Below are 20,570 nucleotides of genomic sequence, written 5' to 3' on the forward strand. Positions count from 1 at the left end.
CAGGAGAGACCAGGGTGTGTTCTACTATCTACAGGAGAGACCAGGGTGTGTTCTACTATCTACAGGAGAGACCAGGGTGTGATCTACTATCTACAGGAGAGACCAGGGTGTGTTCTACTATCTACAGGAGAGACCAGGGTGTGTTCTACTATCTACAGGAGAGACCAGGGTGTGTTCTACTATCTACAGGAGAGACCAGGGTGTGTTCTACTATCTACAGGAGAGACCAGGGTGTGTTCTACTATCTACAGGAGAGACCAGGGTGTGATCTACTATCTACAGGAGAGACCAGGGGGTGTTCTACTATCTACAGGAGAGACCAGGGTGTGTTCTACTATCTACAGGAGAGACCAGGGGGTGTTCTACTATCTACAGGAGAGACCAGGGTGTGTTCTACTACCAACAATAGGAGAGACCAGGGTGTGATCTACTATCTACAGGAGAGACCAGGGTGTGTTCTACTATCTACAGGAGAGACCAGGGTGTGTTCTACTATCTACAGGAGAGACCAGGGTGTGTTCTACTATCTACAGGAGAGACCAGGGTGTGTTCTACTATCTACAGGAGAGACCAGGGTGTGTTCTACTATCTACAGGAGAGACCAGGGTGTGTTCTACTATCTACAGGAGAGACCAGGGTGTGTTCTACTATCTACAGGAGAGACCAGGGTGTGTTCTACTATCTACAGGAGAGACCAGGGTGTGTTCTACTATCTACAGGGGAGACCAGGGTGTGATCTACTATCTACAGGAGAGACCAGGGTGTGTTCTACTATCTACAGGAGAGACCAGGGGGTGTTCTACTATCTACAGGAGAGACCAGGGTGTGTTCTACTATCTACAGGAGAGACCAGGGTGTGTTCTACTACCAACAATAGGAGAGACCAGGGTGTGATCTACTACCAACAATAGGAGAGACCAGGGTGTGATCTACTACCAACAATAGGAGAGACCAGGGTGTGTTCTACTACCAACAATAGGAGAGACCAGGGTGTGTTCTACTACCAACAATAGGAGAGACCAGGGTGTGTTCTACTACCAACAATAGGAGAGACCAGGGTGTGTTCTACTACCAACAATAGGAGAGACCAGGGTGTGTTCTACTACCAACAATAGGAGAGACCAGGGTGTGTTCTACTATCTACAGGAGAGACCAGGGTGTGTTCTACTACCAACAATAGGAGAGACCAGGGTGTGTTCTACTACCAACAATAGGAGAGACCAGGGTGTGATCTACTATCTACAGGAGAGACCAGGGTGTGTTCTACTATCTACAGGAGAGACCAGGGTGTGTTCTACTATCTACAGGAGAGACCAGGGTGTGTTCTACTATCTACAGGAAAGACCAGGGTGTGTTCTACTATCTATAGGAGAGACCAGGGTGTGTTCTACTATCTACAGGAGAGACCAGGGTGTGTTCTACTATCTACAGGAGAGACCAGGGTGTGTTCTACTATCTACAGGAGAGACCAGGGTGTGTTCTACTATCTACAGGAGAGACCAGGGTGTGTTCTACTATCTACAGGAGAGACCAGGGTGTGTTCTACTATCTACAGGAGAGACCAGGGTGTGTTCTACTATCTACAGGAGAGACCAGGGTGTGTTCTACTATCTACAGGAGAGACCAGGGTGTGTTCTACTATCTACAGGAGAGACCAGGGTGTGTTCTACTATCTACAGGAGAGACCAGGGTGTGTGTGTCTGTCCATCGGTGCTTGTATACTTACCACACTCTGCCTCATCACTCCAGTCATCACAGTCGTTATATCCGTTACAAACTAGTTTCCTGGGGATACATAGTCCAGTCACACACAGGAAGTGGTCGTGTCCTCCACAGACAGCTGCAGAACAGACCAAAAAAACAACAGTTAGCACTAAATACACACACAGGAATTGGTATATATAGTGTGTATATAGTGTGTATATATAGTGTGTATATAAAGTCTAGTTAGTGTGTATAGATAGTCTAGTGAGTGTGTATATAGTGTGCAGAGTGTGTGTATATAGTGTGTATATAGTGTGTATATAGTGTGTCTATAGTGTCTATAGTGTGTATATAGTGATATAGTGTGCAGAGTGTGTGTATATAGTGATATAGTGTGTATATAGTGGGTATATAGTGTGTCTATAGTGTGTATATAGTGTGTCTATAGTGTCTATAGTGTGTCTATAGTGTGTATATAGTGTGTATATAGTGTGTCTATAGTGTGTATATAGTGATATAGTGTGTATATAGTGATATAGTGTGTCTATAGTGTGTATATAGTGATATAGTGTGTCTATAGTGATATAGTGGGTATATAGTGTGTCTATAGTGTGTATATAGTGGGTATATAGTGTGTCTATAGTGTGTATATAGTGTGTCTATAGTGTCTATAGTGTGTCTATAGTGTGTATATAGTGTGTATATAGTGTGTCTATATGTGTCTATGTGTATATAGTGTGTCTATAGTGTGTCTATAGTGTGTCTATAGTGTGTCTATAGTGATATAGTGTGTCTATAGTGTGTATATAGTGTGTCTATAGTGTGTATATAGTGTGTATATAGTGTCTATAGTGTGTCTATAGTGTGTCTATAGTGTGTATATAGTGTGTATATAGTGTGTCTATAGTGTGTATATAGTGTGTATATAGTGTGTATATAGTGTGTATATAGTGTGTCTATAGTGTGTCTATAGTGTGTATAGTGTGTCTATAGTGTGTCTATAGTGTGTATATAGTGTGTATATAGTGTGTCTATAGTGTGTCTATAGTGTGTCTATAGTGTGTCTATAGTGTGTCTATAGTGTGTCTATAGTGTGTCTATAGTGTGTCTATAGTGTGTCTATAGTGTGTCTATAGTGTGTCTATAGTGTGTCTATAGTGTGTCTATAGTGTGTCTATAGTGTGTATATAGTGTGTATATAGTGTGTCTATAGTGTCTATAGTGTGTCTATAGTGTGTCTATAGTGTCTATAGTGTGTATATAGTGGGTATATAGTGATATAGTGTGTATATAGTGTGTCTATAGTGTCTATAGTGTGTATATAGTGTGTATATAGTGTGATATAGTGTGTCTATAGTGTGTCTATAGTGTGTATATAGTGTCTATAGTGTATATAGTGTGTATATAGTGTGTATATATATAGTGTGTATATAGTGTGTCTATAGTCTATGTGTATATAGTGTGTCTATAGTGTGTATATAGTGTCTATATGTGTGTATATAGTGTCTATAGTGTGTATATAGTGATATAGTGTGTCTATAGTGTGTCTATAGTGTGTATATAGTGTGTATATAGTGTGTATATAGTGTCTATAGTGTGTCTATAGTGTGTATATAGTGTGTATATAGTGTGTATAGTGTGTATATAGTGTGTATATAGTGTGTATATAGTGTGTCTATAGTGTGTCTATAGTGTGTATATAGTGATATAGTGTGTATATAGTGTGTATAGTGTGTATATAGTGTGTATATAGTGTGTATATAGTGTGTCTATAGTGTGTCTATAGTGTCTATAGTGTGTCTATAGTGTGTCTATAGTGTGTCTATAGTGTGTCTATAGTGTGTCTATAGTGTGTATATAGTGTGTCTATAGTGTGTCTATAGTGTGTCTATAGTGTGTCTATAGTGTGTATATATAGTGTGTATATAGTGTGTCTATAGTGTGTCTATAGTGTGTCTATAGTGTGTATATAGTGTGTATAGTGTGTCTGTGTGTCTATAGTGTGTCTATAGTGTGTCTATAGTGTGTATATAGTGTGTATATAGTGTGTCTATAGTGTGTCTATAGTGTGTCTATAGTGTGTCTATAGTGTGTATATAGTGTGTCTATAGTGTCTATAGTGTGTATATAGTGTGTCTATAGTGTGTCTATAGTGTGTCTATAGTGTGTCTATAGTGTAGTGTGTCTATAGTGTGTCTATAGTGTGTATATAGTGTCTATAGTGTGTCTATAGTGTGTCTATAGTGTGTCTATAGTGTGTCTATAGTGTGTCTATAGTGTGTATATAGTGTGTATATAGTGTGTATAGTGTGTCTATAGTGTGTATATAGTGTCTATAGTGTATATAGTGTGTCTATAGTGTGTCTATAGTGTGTCTATAGTGTGTATATAGTGTGTATAGTGTCTATAGTGTATATAGTGTGTATATAGTGTGTATAGTGTGTATATAGTGTCTATAGTGTCTATAGTGTGTATATAGTGTCTATAGTGTGTCTATAGTGTGTCTATAGTGTCTATAGTGTGTCTATAGTGTGTATATAGTGTGTATATGTGTATAGTGTATATAGTGTGTGTATATAGTGTGTCTATATATGTGTCTATAGTGTCTATATAGTGTGTATATAGTGTGTCTATAGTGTGTCTATAGTGTGTATATAGTGTGTCTATAGTGTGTATAGTGTCTATAGTGTGTCTATAGTGTGTCTATAGTGTGTATATAGTGTGTCTATAGTGTGTCTATAGTGTGTATATAGTGTGTCTATAGTGTGTATAGTGTGTCTATAGTGTGTATATAGTGTGTCTATAGTGTGTCTATAGTGTGTCTATAGTGTGTATATAGTGTGTCTATAGTGTGTCTATAGTGTGTATATAGTGTGTCTATAGTGTGTCTATAGTGTGTCTATAGTGTGTGTGTGTCTATAGTGTGTCTATAGTGTGTCTATAGTGTGTCTATAGTGTGTCTATAGTGTGTCTATAGTGTGTCTATAGTGTGTCTATAGTGTGTCTATAGTGTGTCTATAGTGTGTCTATAGTGTGTCTATAGTGTGTATAGTGTGTCTATAGTGTGTCTATAGTGTGTCTATAGTGTGTCTATAGTGTGTCTATAGTGTGTATATAGTGTCTATAGTGTGTCTATAGTGTGTCTATAGTGTGTATAGTGTGTCTATAGTGTGTCTATAGTGTGTCTATAGTGTGTCTAGTGTGTCTATAGTGTGTCTATAGTGTGTCTAGTGTGTATAGTGTCTATAGTGTGTCTATAGTGTGTCTATAGTGTGTCTATAGTGTGTCTATAGTGTCTATAGTGTGTCTATAGTGTCTATAGTGTGTCTATAGTGTGTCTAGTGTCTATAGTGTGTATATAGTGTGTCTATAGTGTGTCTATAGTGTGTCTATAGTGTGTATAGTGTCTATAGTGTGTCTATAGTGTGTCTATAGTGTGTCTATAGTGTGTCTATAGTGTGTCTATAGTGTGTCTATAGTGTGTCTATAGTGTGTATATGTGTCTATAGTGTATAGTGTGTCTATAGTGTGTCTATAGTGTGTCTATAGTGTGTCTATAGTGTGTCTATAGTGTGTCTATAGTGTGTCTATAGTGTCTATAGTGTCTATAGTGTGTCTATAGTGTCTATAGTGTCTATAGTGTCTATAGTGTGTCTATAGTGTGTGTGTCTATAGTGTGTCTATAGTGTCTATAGTGTCTATAGTGTGTCTATAGTGTGTATATAGTGTGTCTATAGTGTGTATAGTGTGTCTATAGTGTGTCTATAGTGTGTCTATAGTGTGTATATGTGTCTATAGTGTGTATAGTGTCTATAGTGTGTCTAGTGTGTCTATAGTGTGTCTATAGTGTGTCTATAGTGTGTCTATAGTGTGTATATAGTGTGTCTATAGTGTGTATATAGTGTGTCTATAGTGTCTATAGTGTGTATAGTGTGTCTATAGTGTGTCTAGTGTGTCTATAGTGTGTCTATAGTGTGTCTATAGTGTGTCTATAGTGTCTATAGTGTGTCTATAGTGTGTCTATAGTGTGTATAGTGTGTCTATAGTGTGTCTATAGTGTGTCTATAGTGTGTCTATAGTGTGTCTATAGTGTGTCTATAGTGTGTATATAGTGTGTATATAGTGTGTATAGTGTGTCTATAGTGTGTCTATAGTGTCTATAGTGTGTCTAGTAGTGTCTATAGTGTGTCTATAGTGTGTATATAGTGTCTATAGTGTGTCTATATAGTGTCTATAGTGTGTCTATAGTGTGTCTATAGTGTGTCTATAGTGTGTCTATAGTGTGTAGTGTGTCTATAGTGTGTCTATAGTGTGTCTATAGTGTGTCTATAGTGTGTCTATAGTGTGTATAGTGGTCTATAGTGTGTCTATAGTGTGTCTATAGTGTGTCTATAGTGTGTCTATAGTGTGTCTATAGTGTGTCTATAGTGTGTCTATAGTGTGTCTATAGTGTCTATAGTGTGTCTATAGTGTGTCTATAGTGTGTCTATAGTGTGTCTATAGTGTGTCTATAGTGTGTCTATAGTGTGTCTATAGTGTGTCTATAGTGTGTATGTATAGTGTGTCTATAGTGTGTCTATAGTGTCTATAGTGTGTCTATAGTGTGTATAGTGTGTCTATAGTGTGTCTATAGTGTGTCTATAGTGTGTCTATAGTGTGTCTATAGTGTATAGTGTCTATAGTGTGTCTATAGTGTAGTGTGTCTATAGTGTGTCTATAGTGTGTCTATAGTGTGTCTATAGTGTGTCTATAGTGTCTATAGTGTGTCTATAGTGTGTGTGTGTATAGTGTGTATAGTGTGTCTATAGTGTGTCTATAGTGTGTCTATAGTGTGTCTATAGTGTCTATAGTGTGTCTATAGTGTGTCTATAGTGTGTCTATAGTGTAGTGTAGTATAGTGTGTCTATAGTGTGTCTATAGTGTGTCTATAGTGTAGTGTGTCTATAGTGTGTCTAGTGTGTATGTGTCTATAGTGTGTCTATAGTGTGTCTATAGTGTGTCTATAGTGTGTCTATAGTGTGTCTATAGTGTGTCTAGTGTGTCTATAGTGTGTATATAGTGTGTCTATAGTGTGTCTATAGTGTGTCTATAGTGTGTCTATATAGTGTGTCTATAGTGTGTCTATAGTGTGTCTATAGTGTGTCTATAGTGTGTCTATAGTGTGTCTATAGTGTGTCTATAGTGTGTCTATAGTGTCTATATAGTGTGTCTATAGTGTGTCTATAGTGTGTCTATAGTGTGTCTATAGTGTGTATAGTGTGTCTATAGTGTGTCTATAGTGTCTATAGTGTCTATAGTGTGTATATAGTGTCTATAGTGTCTATAGTGTCTATAGTGTGTCTATAGTGTGTATATAGTGTGTCTATAGTGTGTCTATAGTGTCTATAGTGTGTCTATAGTGTGTCTATAGTGTGTCTATATAGTGTGTCTATAGTGTCTATAGTGTGTCTATAGTGTGTATATAGTGTGTCTATAGTGTGTCTATAGGGTATATAGTGTGTGTATAGTGTGTCTATAGTGTCTATAGTGTGTATATAGTGTCTATAGTGTGTCTATAGTGTGTCTATAGTGTGTCTATAGTGTGTCTATAGTGTGTCTATAGTGTGTCTATAGTGTCTATAGTGTGTCTATAGTGTGTCTATAGTGTGTCTATAGTGTGTCTATAGTGTGTCTAGTGTGTCTATAGTGTGTCTATAGTGTGTATATAGTGTGTCTATAGTGTGTCTATAGTGTGTATAGTGTGTCTATAGTGTGTCTATAGTGTGTCTATAGTGTGTCTATAGTGTGTCTATAGTGTGTCTATAGTGTGTATATAGTGTGTCTATAGTGTGTCTAGTGTGTCTATAGTGTGTATATAGTGTGTCTATAGTGTGTCAATAGTGTGTCTATATAGTGTGTCTATAGTGTGTCTATAGTGTGTGTGTCTATAGTGTGTGTATAGTGTGTCTATGTGTCTATAGTGTCTATAGTGTATAGTGTGTCTATAGTGTGTCTATAGTGTGTCTATAGTGTGTCTATAGTGTGTCTATAGTGTGTATATAGTGTTTATAGTGTGTCTATAGTGTGTATAGTGTGTCTATAGTGTGTCTATAGTGTGTCTATAGTGTGTCTATAGTGTGTCTATAGTGTGTCTATAGTGTGTCTATAGTGTCTATAGTGTGTCTATAGTGTGTCTATAGTGTGTATATAGTGTGTCTATAGTGTGTCTATAGTGTGTCTATATAGTGTGTCTATAGTGTGTATAGTGTGTATATAGTGTCTATAGTGTGTCTATAGTGTGTCTATAGTGTGTCTATAGTGTCTATAGTGTGTCTATAGTGTGTATAGTGTGTCTATAGTGTCTATAGTGTGTCTATAGTGTCTATAGTGTGTCTATAGTGTGTATAGTGTGTCTAGTGTGTGTGTCTATATAGTGTGTCTATAGTGTGTCTATATGTGTCTATAGTGTGTGTCTATGTATATAGTGTGTCTATAGTGTGTCTATAGTGTATATAGTGTGTGTATAGTGTGTCTATAGTGTCTATAGTGTGTATATAGTGTCTATAGTGTGTCTATAGTGTGTCTATAGTGTGTCTATAGTGTGTCTATAGTGTGTATAGTGTGTCTATAGTGTGTCTATAGTGTGTCTATAGTGTGTATATAGTGTGTCTATAGTGTGTCTATAGTGTGTCTATAGTGTGTCTATAGTGTGTCTATAGTGTGTCTATAGTGTGTCTATAGTGTGTCTATAGTGTGTCTATAGTGTGTCTATAGTGTGTCTATAGTGTGTATAGTGTGTATAGTGTGTCTATAGTGTGTCTATAGTGTGTCTATAGTGTGTATAGTGTGTCTATAGTGTGTATAGTGTGTCTATAGTGTGTATATAGGGTATATAGTGTGTCTATAGTGTGTCTATAGTGTGTCTATAGTGTGTATATAGTGTGTCTATAGTGTGTTTATAGTGTGTCTATATAGTGTGTCTATAGTGTGTAGTGTGTCTATAGTGTCTATAGTGTGTCTATAGTGTCTATGTGTCTATAGTGTAGTGTCTATAGTGTGTATATAGTGTCTATAGTGTGTCTATAGTGTGTCTATAGTGTGTCTATAGTGTGTCTATAGTGTCTATAGTGTGTCTATAGTGTGTCTATAGTGTGTATATAGTGTGTCTATAGTGTCTATAGTGTCTATAGTGTGTCTATAGTGTGTCTATAGTGTGTCTATAGTGTCTATAGTGTGTCTATAGTGTGTATAGTGTCTATAGTGTGTCTATAGTGTGTCTATAGTGTGTCTATAGTGTCTATAGTGTGTCTATAGTGTCTATAGTGTGTCTATAGTGTGTAGTGTCTATAGTGTGTCTATAGTGTGTCTATAGTGTGTCTATAGTGTGTATAGTGTGTCTATAGTGTGTCTATAGTGTGTCTATAGTGTGTATAGTGTGTCTATAGTGTGTCTATAGTGTCTATAGTGTCTATAGTGTCTATAGTGTGTCTATAGTGTGTCTATAGTGTCTATAGTGTGTCTATAGTGTGTCTATAGTGTGTCTATAGTGTGTATAGTGTGTCTATAGTGTGTCTATAGTGTCTATAGTGTGTATATAGTGTGTCTATAGTGTGTATATAGTGTGTCTATAGTGTGTCTATAGTGTGTCTATAGTGTGTCTATAGTGTATATAGTGTGTCTATAGTGTGTCTATAGTGTGTATAGTGTGTCTATAGTGTGTATATAGTGTGTCTATAGTGTGTCTATAGTGTGTATAGTGTGTCTATAGTGTGTGTATATAGTGTGTATAGTGTCTATAGTGTGTATATAGTGTCTATAGTGTCTATAGTGTGTCTATAGTGTGTCTATAGTGTGTCTATAGTGTGTCTATAGTGTGTCTATAGTGTGTCTATAGTGTGTATAGTGTGTCTATAGTGTGTCTATAGTGTGTCTATAGTGTGTCTATAGTGTCTATAGTGTGTCTATAGTGTGTGTGTATATAGTGTCTATAGTGTGTGTGTCTATAGTGTGTATAGTGTGTCTATAGTGTGTATAGTGTGTCTATAGTGTGTCTATAGTGTGTATAGTGTGTATAGTGTGTCTATAGTGTGTCTATAGTGTGTCTATAGTGTGTCTATAGTGTGTCTATAGTGTGTCTATAGTGTGTATATAGTGTCTATAGTGTGTCTATAGTGTGTCTATAGTGTGTCTATAGTGTGTCTATAGTGTGTCTATAGTGTGTCTATAGTGTGTCTATAGTGTCTATAGTGTGTCTATAGTGTGTCTATAGTGTCTATAGTGTCTATAGTGTGTCTATAGTGTGTCTATAGTGTGTCTATAGTGTGTCTATAGTGTGTCTATAGTGTGTCTATAGTGTGTCTATAGTGTCTATAGTGTGTATATAGTGTGTCTATAGTGTGTATATAGTGTGTCTATAGTGTGTCTATAGTGTGTCTATAGTGTGTCTATAGTGTGTCTATAGTGTGTCTATAGTGTCTATAGTGTGTATATAGTGTCTATAGTGTCTATAGTGTGTCTATAGTGTGTCTATAGTGTGTCTATAGTGTGTCTATAGTGTGTATATAGTGTGTCTATAGTGTGTCTATAGTGTGTATATAGTGTGTCTATAGTGTGTCTATAGTGTGTGTGTCTATGTGTGTGTCTATAGTGTGTCTATAGTGTGTCTATAGTGTGTCTATAGTGTGTCTATAGTGTCTATAGTGTGTCTATAGTGTGTCTATAGTGTGTCTATAGTGTGTCTATAGTGTGTATATAGTGTGTCTATAGTGTGTCTATAGTGTGTATATATAGTGTCTATAGTGTGTCTATAGTGTGTCTATAGTGTGTCTATAGTGTGTCTATATATAGTGTGTCTATAGTGTGTAGTGTGTCTATAGTGTCTATAGTGTGTCTATAGTGTGTCTATAGTGTGTCTATAGTGTCTATAGTGTGTATATAGTATATAGTGTGTCTATAGTGTGTCTATAGTGTGTATAGTATAGTGTGTCTATAGTGTGTCTATAGTGTGTCTATAGTGTGTATATAGTGTGTCTATAGTGTGTATGTGTGTCTATAGTGTGTCTATAGTGTGTCTATAGTGTGTCTATAGTGTGTCTATAGTGTGTCTATAGTGTGTATATAGTGTGTATAGTGTGTCTATAGTGTGTCTATAGTGTGTCTATAGTGTGTCTATAGTGTGTCTATAGTGTGTCTATAGTGTGTATAGTGTGTCTATAGTGTGTCTATAGTGTGTCTATAGTGTGTCTATAGTGTGTCTATAGTGTCTATAGTGTGTCTATAGTGTGTCTATAGTGTGTCTATAGTGTGTCTATAGTGTGTCTATAGTGTGTGTCTATAGTGTGTATATAGTGTGTCTATAGTGTCTATAGTGTGTATAGTGTCTATAGTGTGTCTATAGTGTGTCTATAGTGTGTATATGTAGTGTGTCTATAGTGTGTCTATAGTGTGTATATAGTGTGTCTATAGTGTGTCTATAGTGTGTCTATAGTGTCTATATATAGTGTGTCTATAGTGTGTCTATAGTGTGTCTATATATAGTGTGTCTATAGTGTGTCTATAGTGTGTATATAGTGTGTGTGTCTATAGTGTGTCTATAGTGTGTCTATAGTGTGTCTATATAGTGTGTCTATAGTGTGTCTATAGTGTGTCTATAGTGTCTATAGTGTGTCTATAGTGTGTCTATAGTGTGTCTATAGTGTGTCTATAGTGTGTCTATAGTGTGTATATAGTGTGTCTATAGTGTGTCTATAGTGTGTCTATAGTGTGTATATAGTGTGTCTATAGTGTGTCTATAGTGTCTATAGTGTGTCTATAGTGTGTCTATAGTGTGTCTATAGTGTGTCTATAGTGTGTATAGTGTGTCTATAGTGTGTATATAGTGTGTCTATAGTGTGTCTATAGTGTCTATAGTGTGTCTATAGTGTGTCTATAGTGTGTCTATAGTGTGTATGTCTATAGTGTGTCTATAGTGTCTATAGTGTGTCTAGTGTGTCTACAGTGTGTGTCTATAGTGTGTATATAGTGTGTATATAGTGTGTCTATAGTGTGTCTATAGTGTGTCTATAGTGTGTGTGTCTATAGTGTGTCTATAGTGTAGTGTGTGTATAGTGTGTCTATAGTGTGTCTATAGTGTGTATATAGTGTGTATATAGTGTGTCTATAGTGTGTATATAGTGTCTATATAGTGTGTATATAGTGTGTCTATAGTGTGTCTATAGTGTCTATAGTGTGTATAGTGTGTCTATAGTGTGTCTATAGTGTGTCTATAGTGTGTCTATAGTGTGTATATAGTGTGTCTATAGTGTGTATAGTGTGTCTATAGTGTGTCTATAGTGTGTATATAGTGTGTATATAGTGTGTATATAGTGTCTATAGTGTGTATATAGTGTGTCTATAATGTGTCTATAGTGTGTATATAGTGTGTCTATAGTGTCTATAGTGTGTGTATATAGTGTCTATAGTGTGTCTATAGTGTATATAGTGTGTCTATAGTGTGTCTATAGTGTCTATAGTGTGTCTATAGTGTCTATAGTGTGTCTATAGTGTGTCTATAGTGTGTATATAGTGTGTCTATAGTGTGTCTATAGTGTGTATATAGTGTGTCTATAGTGTGTATATAGTGTGTCTATAGTGTCTATAGTGTGTCTATAGTGTGTATATAGTGTGTATAGTGTGTCTATAGTAGTGTTTATAGTGTGTCTATAGTGTGTATATAGTGTCTATAGTGTGTCTATAGTGTGTCTATAGTGTGTATATAGTGTCTATAGTGTCTATAGTGTGTATATAGTGTCTATAGTGTGTCTATAGTGTGTATAGTGTGTCTATAGTGTGTATATAGTGTGTATAGTGTGTCTATAGTGTGTCTATAGTGTGTCATATAGTGTGTATATAGTGTGTATATAGTGTGTCTATAGTGTCTATAGTGTGTCTATAGTGTGTATATAGTGTGTCTATAGTGTGTCTATAGTGTGTCTATAGTGTGTATATAGTGTGTCTATAGTGTGTATATAGTGTGTCTATAGTGTGTCTATAGTGTGTATAGTGTGTCTATAGTGTGTCTATAGTGTGTATAGTGTGTCTATAGTGTGTATAGTGTGTCTATAGTGTCTATAGTATAGTGTCTATAGTGTGTCTATAGTGTGTATATAGTGTGTATAGTGTCTATAGTGTCTATAGTGTGTCTATAGTGTGTCTATAGTGTCTATAGTGTGTATAGTGTGTATATAGTGTGTCTATAGTGTGTCTATAGTGTGTCTATAGTGTGTCTATAGTGTGTCTATAGTGTGTCTATAGTGTGTCTATAGTGTCTATAGTGTGTCTATAGTGTCTATAGTGTGTCTATAGTGTGTCTATAGTGTGTCTATAGTGTGTCTATAGTGTGTATAGTGTGTATATAGTGTGTCTATAGTGTGTCTATAGTGTCTATAGTGTGTCTATAGTGTGTCTATAGTGTGTATAGTGTGTATATAGTGTGTATATAGTGTCTATAGTGTGTATATAGTGTGTGTATATAGTGTGTCTATAGTGTGTCTATAGTGTGTCTATAGTGTGTCTATAGTGTGTCTATAGTGTGTCTATAGTGTGTCTAGTGTGTCTATAGTGTGTCTATAGTGTGTCTATAGTGTGTCTATAGTGTCTATAGTGTGTCTATAGTGTGTCTATAGTGTGTATATAGTGTGTCTATAGTGTGTCTAGTGTGTCTATAGTGTGTCTATAGTGTGTCTATAGTGTGTCTAGTGTGTCTATAGTGTGTCTATAGTGTGTCTATAGTGTGTCTATAGTGTGTCTATAGTGTGTCTATAGTGTGTATATAGTGTGTCTATAGTGTGTCTATAGTGTGTCTATAGTGTGTCTATAGTGTGTCTATAGTGTCTATAGTGTGTATATAGTGTGTCTATAGTGTGTCTATAGTGTCTATAGTGTGTCTATAGTGTGTCTATAGTGTGTCTATAGTGTGTCTATAGTGTGTCTATAGTGTCTATGTGTCTATAGTGTGTCTATAGTGTGTCTATAGTGTGTGTCTATAGTGTGTCTATAGTGTGTCTATAGTGTGTATATAGTGTGTCTATAGTGTGTCTATAGTGTGTCTATAGTGTGTCTATAGTGTGTCTATAGTGTGTCTATAGTGTGTCTATAGTGTGTCTATAGTGTGTCTATAGTGTGTATATAGTGTGTCTATAGTGTGTCTATAGTGTGTCTATAGTGTGTCTATAGTGTGTCTATAGTGTGTCTATAGTGTGTCTATAGTGTGTCTATAGTGTGTCTATAGTGTGTCTATAGTGTGTCTATAGTGTGTCTATAGTGTGTCTATAGTGTGTATATAGTGTGTCTATAGTGTGTCTATAGTGTGTGTGTCTATAGTGTGTCTATAGTGTGTCTATAGTGTGTCTATAGTGTCTATAGTGTGTCTATAGTGTGTATAGTGTGTCTATAGTGTGTCTATAGTGTGTCTATAGTGTGTCTATAGTGTGTCTAGTGTGTCTATAGTGTGTCTATAGTGTGTCTATAGTGTGTCTATAGTGTCTATAGTGTGTATATAGTATAGTGTGTCTATAGTGTGTGTATAGTGTGTCTATAGTGTGTCTATAGTGTGTCTAGTGTGTCTATAGTGTCTATAGTGTGTCTATAGTGTGTCTATAGTGTGTCTATAGTGTGTATAGTGTGTCTATAGTGTGTCTATAGTGTGTCTATAGTGTGTCTATAGTGTGTCTATAGTGTGTCTATAGTGTGTCTATAGTGTGTATATAGTGTGTCTATAGTGTGTCTATAGTGTGTCTATAGTGTGTCTATAGTGTGTCTATAGTGTGTCTATAGTGTGTCTATAGTGTGTATAGTGTGTCTATAGTGTGTCTAGTGTGTCTATAGTGTGTCTATAGTGTGTCTATAGTGTGTCTATAGTGTGTCTATAGTGTGTCTATAGTGTGTCTATAGTGTGTGTCTATAGTGTGTCTATAGTGTGTATATAGTGTCTAGTGTGTCTATAGTGTGTCTATAGTGTGTCTATAGTGTGTCTATAGTGTGTATATAGTGTGTATATAGTGTGTCTATAGTGTGTCTAGTGTGTCTATAGTGTGTCTATAGTGTGTCTATAGTGTCTATAGTGTGTCTATAGTGTGTCTATAGTGTGTCTATAGTGTGTCTATAGTGTGTCTATAGTGTGTCTATAGTGTGTATAGTGTGTCTATAGTGTGTCTATAGTGTGTCTATAGTGTGTATATAGTGTCTATAGTGTGTCTATAGTGTGTCTATAGTGTGTCTATAGTGTGTATATAGTGTGTCTATAGTGTGTCTATAGTGTGTCTATAGTGTGTCTATAGTGTGTCTATAGTAGTGTGTCTATAGTGTGTCTATAGTGTGTGTCTATAGTGTGTCTATAGTGTGTCTATAGTGTGTCTATAGTGTGTCTATAGTGTGTCTATAGTGTGTCTATAGTGTGTCTATAGTGTGTCTATAGTGTGTCTATAGTGTGTCTAGTGTGTCTATAGTGTGTCTATAGTGTGTCTATAGTGTGTCTATAGTGTCTATAGTGTGTATATAGTGTGTCTATAGTGTGTCTATAGTGTGTCTATAGTGTCTATAGTGTGTCTATAGTGTGTATAGTGTCTATAGTGTGTCTATAGTGTGTCTATAGTGTGTATAGTGTGTCTATAGTGTGTCTATAGTGTGTCTATAGTGTGTCTATAGTGTGTCTATAGTGTGTCTATAGTGTGTCTATAGTGTGTCTATAGTGTGTCTATAGTGTGTCTATAGTGTGTCTATAGTGTCTATAGTGTGTATAGTGTGTCTATAGTGTCTATAGTGTGTCTATAGTGTGTCTATAGTGTGTCTATAGTGTCTATAGTGTGTCTATAGTGTGTCTATAGTGTGTCTATAGTGTGTCTATAGTGTGTCTATAGTGTGTCTATAGTGTGTATATGTGTCTATAGTGTGTCTATAGTGTGTCTATAGTGTGTCTATAGTGTGTCTATAGTGTGTCTATAGTGTGTCTATAGTGTGTCTATAGTGTGTCTATAGTGTGTCTATAGTGTGTCTATAGTGTGTCTATAGTGTGTATATAGTGTGTCTATAGTGTGTCTATAGTGTCTATAGTGTGTATATAGTGTGTCTATAGTGTGTCTATAGTGTGTCTATAGTGTGTCTAGTGTGTCTATAGTGTCTATAGTGTGTCTATAGTGTGTCTATAGTGTGTCTATAGTGTGTCTATAGTGTGTCTATAGTGTGTCTATAGTGTGTCTATAGTGTGTCTATAGTGTGTATATAGTGTGTCTATAGTGTGTCTATAGTGTGTCTATAGTGTGTCTATAGTGTGTCTATAGTGTGTCTATAGTGTCTATAGTGTGTCTATAGTGTGTCTATAGTGTGTCTATAGTGTGTCTATAGTGTGTCTATAGTGTGTCTATAGTGTGTCTATAGTGTCTATAGTGTGTCTATAGTGTGTCTATAGTGTGTCTATAGTGTGTCTATAGTGTGTCTATAGTGTCTATAGTGTGTCTATAGTGTGTCTATAGTGTGTCTATAGTGTGTCTATAGTGTCTATAGTGTGTCTATAGTGTCTATAGTGTGTATAGTGTGTATATAGTGTCTATAGTGTGTCTATAGTGTGTATATAGTGTGTCTATAGTGTGTCTATAGTGTGTCTATAGTGTGTCTATAGTGTGTCTATAGTGTGTCTATAGTGTGTCTATAGTGTGTCTATAGTGTGTCTATAGTGTCTATAGTGTGTATATAGTGTGTCTATAGTGTGTCTATAGTGTGTCTAGTGTGTCTATAGTGTGTATATAGTGTGTCTATAGTGTGTCTATAGTGTGTCTATAGTGTGTCTATAGTGTGTCTATAGTGTCTATAGTGTGTATATAGTGTGTCTATAGTGTGTCTATAGTGTGTCTATAGTGTGTCTATAGTGTGTCTATGTGTCTATAGTGTGTCTATAGTGTGTCTATAGTGTGTCTATAGTGTCTATAGTGTGTCTATAGTGTGTCTATAGTGTGTCTATAGTGTCTATAGTGTGTCTATAGTGTGTCTATAGTGTGTCTATAGTGTGTCTATAGTGTGTCTATAGTGTGTATATAGTGTGTCTATAGTGTGTCTATAGTGTGTCTATAGTGTGTCTATAGTGTGTCTATAGTGTGTCTATAGTGTCTATAGTGTGTCTATAGTGTGTCTATAGTGTGTCTAGTAGTGTGTGTCTATAGTGTGTCTATATATGTGTAGTGTCTATAGTGTCTATAGTGTGTCTATAGTGTGTCTATAGTGTGTCTATAGTGTGTCTATAGTGTGTCTATAGTGTGTCTATAGTGTGTCTATAGTGTGTCTATAGTGTGTCTATAGTGTGTCTATAGTGTGTATATAGTGTGTCTATAGTGTGTATAGTGTGTCTATAGTGTGTATAGTGTGTCTATAGTGTGTCTATAGTGTGTCTATAGTGTGTCTATAGTGTGTCTATAGTGTGTCTATAGTGTGTATATAGTGTGTCTATAGTGTGTCTATAGTGTGTCTATAGTGTGTCTATAGTGTGTCTATAGTGTGTCTATAGTGTGTCTATAGTGTGTCTATAGTGTGTCTATAGTGTGTCTATAGTGTCTATAGTGTGTATATAGTGTGTCTATAGTGTGTATAGTGTGTCTATAGTGTGTGTCTATAGTGTGTATAGTGTGTCTATAGTGTGTCTATAGTGTGTCTATAGTGTGTCTATAGTGTGTCTATAGTGTGTCTATAGTGTGTCTATAGTGTGTCTATAGTGTGTCTATAGTGTGTATAGTGTGTCTATAGTGTGTCTATAGTGTGTCTATAGTGTGTCTATAGTGTGTCTATAGTGTGTCTATAGTGTGTCTATAGTGTGTATAGTGTGTCTATAGTGTGTCTATAGTGTGTCTATAGTGTGTCTAGTGTGTCTATAGTGTGTATAGTGTGTCTATAGTGTGTCTAGTGTGTCTATAGTGTGTATAGTGTGTCTATAGTGTGTCTATAGTGTGTCTATAGTGTGTCTATAGTGTGTCTATAGTGTGTCTATAGTGTGTATAGTGTGTCTATAGTGTGTCTATAGTGTGTCTATAGTGTCTATAGTGTGTCTATAGTGTGTCTAGTGTGTCTATAGTGTGTCTATAGTGTGTCTATAGTGTGTGTGTCTATAGTGTGTATAGTGTGTCTATAGTGTGTCTATAGTGTGTCTATAGTGTGTCTATAGTGTGTCTATAGTGTGTCTATAGTGTGTCTATAGTGTGTCTATAGTGTGTCTATAGTGTGTCTATAGTGTCTATAGTGTGTCTATAGTGTGTCTATAGTGTGTCTATAGTGTGTCTAGTGTGTCTATGTGTCTATAGTGTGTCTATAGTGTGTATGTGTCTATAGTGTGTCTATAGTGTGTCTATAGTGTGTCTATAGTGTGTCTATAGTGTGTATATAGTGTCTATAGTGTGTATATAGTGTGTCTATAGTGTGTCTATAGTGTGTCTATAGTGTGTCTATAGTGTGTCTATAGTGTGTCTATAGTGTGTCTATAGTGTGTCTATAGTGTGTCTATAGTGTCTATAGTGTGTCTATAGTGTGTCTATAGTGTGTATATGTGTCTATAGTGTGTCTATAGTGTGTCTATAGTGTGTCTATAGTGTGTCTATAGTGTGTCTATAGTGTCTATAGTGTCTATAGTGTGTCTATAGTGTGTCTATAGTGTCTATAGTGTGTCTATAGTGTGTCTATAGTGTGTCTATAGTGTGTTTATAGTGTGTCTATAGTGTGTATATAGTGTGTCTATAGTGTGTCTATAGTGTGTCTATAGTGTGTCTATAGTGTGTCTATAGTGTGTCTATAGTGTGTATAGTGTCTATAGTGTGTCTATAGTGTGTCTATAGTGTGTCTATAGTGTGTCTATAGTGTGTCTATAGTGTGTCTATAGTGTGTCTATAGTGTCATAGTGTCTATAGTGTGTCTATAGTGTGTATATAGTGTGTATAGTGTGTGTGTCTATAGTGTGTCTATAGTGTGTCTATAGTGTGTCTATGTGTATATAGTGTGTATAGTGTGTCTATAGTGTGTCTATAGTGTGTCTATAGTGTGTCTATAGTGTGTATAGTGTGTCTATAGTGTGTCTATAGTGTGTCTATAGTGTGTCTATAGTGTGTATAGTGTGTCTATAGTGTCTATAGTGTCTATAGTGTGTCTATAGTGTGTCTATAGTGTGTCTATAGTGTGTCTATAGTGTGTCTATAGTGTGTCTATAGTGTGTCTATAGTGTGTCTATAGTGTGTCTATAGTGTGTCTATAGTGTGTCTATAGTGTGTGTGTCTATATAGTGTCTATAGTGTGTCTATAGTGTGTAGTGTGTCTATAGTGTGTCTATAGTGTGTCTAGTGTGTCTATAGTGTGTCTATAGTGTGTCTATAGTGTCTATAGTGTGTCTATAGTGTGTCTATAGTGTCTATAGTGTGTCTATAGTGTGTATATAGTGTGTCTATAGTGTGTCTATAGTGTGTCTATAGTGTGTCTATAGTGTGTCTATAGTGTGTCTATAGTGTGTCTATAGTGTGTCTATAGTGTGTCTATAGTGTGTATATAGTGTCTATAGTGTCTATAGTGTGTCTATAGTGTGTCTATAGTGTCTATAGTGTGTCTATAGTGTGTCTATAGTGTGTCTATAGTGTGTCTATAGTGTCTATAGTGTGTCTATAGTGTGTGTATAGTGTGTCTATAGTGTGTCTAGTGTGTCTATAGTGTGTCTATAGTGTGTCTATAGTGTGTCTATAGTGTGTCTATAGTGTGTCTATAGTGTGTCTATAGTGTGTCTATAGTGTGTCTAGTGTGTCTATAGTGTCTATAGTGTCTATAGTGTGTCTATAGTGTGTCTATAGTGTCTATAGTGTGTCTATAGTGTGTCTATAGTGTGTATAGTGTGTCTATAGTGTGTGTCTATAGTGTGTCTATAGTGTGTCTATAGTGTGTCTATAGTGTGTATGTGTCTATAGTGTGTATAGTGTGTCTATAGTGTGTGTGTCTAGTGTGTCTATAGTGTGTCTATAGTGTATAGTGTCTATAGTGTGTCTATAGTGTGTCTATAGTGTGTCTATAGTGTGTCTATAGTGTGTCTAGTGTGTCTGTGTCTATAGTGTGTGTCTATAGTGTGTCTATAGTGTGTATATAGTGTGTCTATAGTGTGTCTATAGTGTGTCTATAGTGTGTCTATAGTGTGTCTATAGTGTGTCTATAGTGTGTCTATAGTGTGTCTATAGTGTGTCTATAGTGTGTCTATAGTGTGTCTATAGTGTCTATAGTGTGTCTATAGTGTGTCTATATAGTGTGTCTATAGTGTGTCTATAGTGTGTATATAGTGTGTCTATAGTGTGTCTATAGTGTGTATAGTGTGTCTATATAGTGTGTCTATAGTGTGTCTATAGTGTGTATATAGTGTGTCTATAGTGTGTGTCTATAGTGTGTCTATAGTGTGTCTATAGTGTGTCTATAGTGTGTCTATAGTGTGTCTATAGTGTGTCTATAGTGTGTCTATAGTGTGTCTATAGTGTGTCTATAGTGTGTCTATAGTGTGTCTATAGTGTGTATAGTGTGTCTATAGTGTGTCTATGTGTATAGTGTGTCTATAGTGTGTCTATAGTGTGTCTATAGTGTGTCTATAGTGTGTCTATAGTGTGTCTATAGTGTGTCTATAGTGTGTCTATAGTGTGTCTATAGTGTGTCTATAGTGTGTCTATAGTGTGTCTATAGTGTGTCTATGTGTGTGTCTATAGTGTGTCTATAGTGTGTCTATAGTGTGTCTATAGTGTGTCTATAGTGTGTCTATAGTGTGTCTATAGTGTGTCTATAGTGTGTCTATAGTGTGTCTATAGTGTGTCTATAGTGTGTCTATAGTGTGTCTATAGTGTGTCTATAGTGTGTCTATA

At 36.0% G+C, this 20,570-nt stretch overlaps 1 protein-coding gene across 1 annotated transcript in view; it reads right to left on the bottom strand.

The window, feature by feature from the left end:
* corin (corin, serine peptidase) overlaps positions 1-20,570 on the bottom strand; it is a gene marked incomplete at its 5' end in the record, with an annotated part of 101,535 nt that overhangs the window by 67,871 nt on the left and 13,094 nt on the right. The window contains one exon of the mRNA XM_065021179.1: positions 1,727-1,840. Within this exon, the coding sequence (XP_064877251.1) occupies positions 1,727-1,840 (114 nt within the window). The remainder of the gene's footprint in view (positions 1-1,726; positions 1,841-20,570) is intronic.

Source organism: Oncorhynchus nerka, linkage group LG8, assembly GCF_034236695.1.
Source record: "Oncorhynchus nerka isolate Pitt River linkage group LG8, Oner_Uvic_2.0, whole genome shotgun sequence".
NCBI lineage: Eukaryota > Metazoa > Chordata > Actinopteri > Salmoniformes > Salmonidae > Oncorhynchus > Oncorhynchus nerka.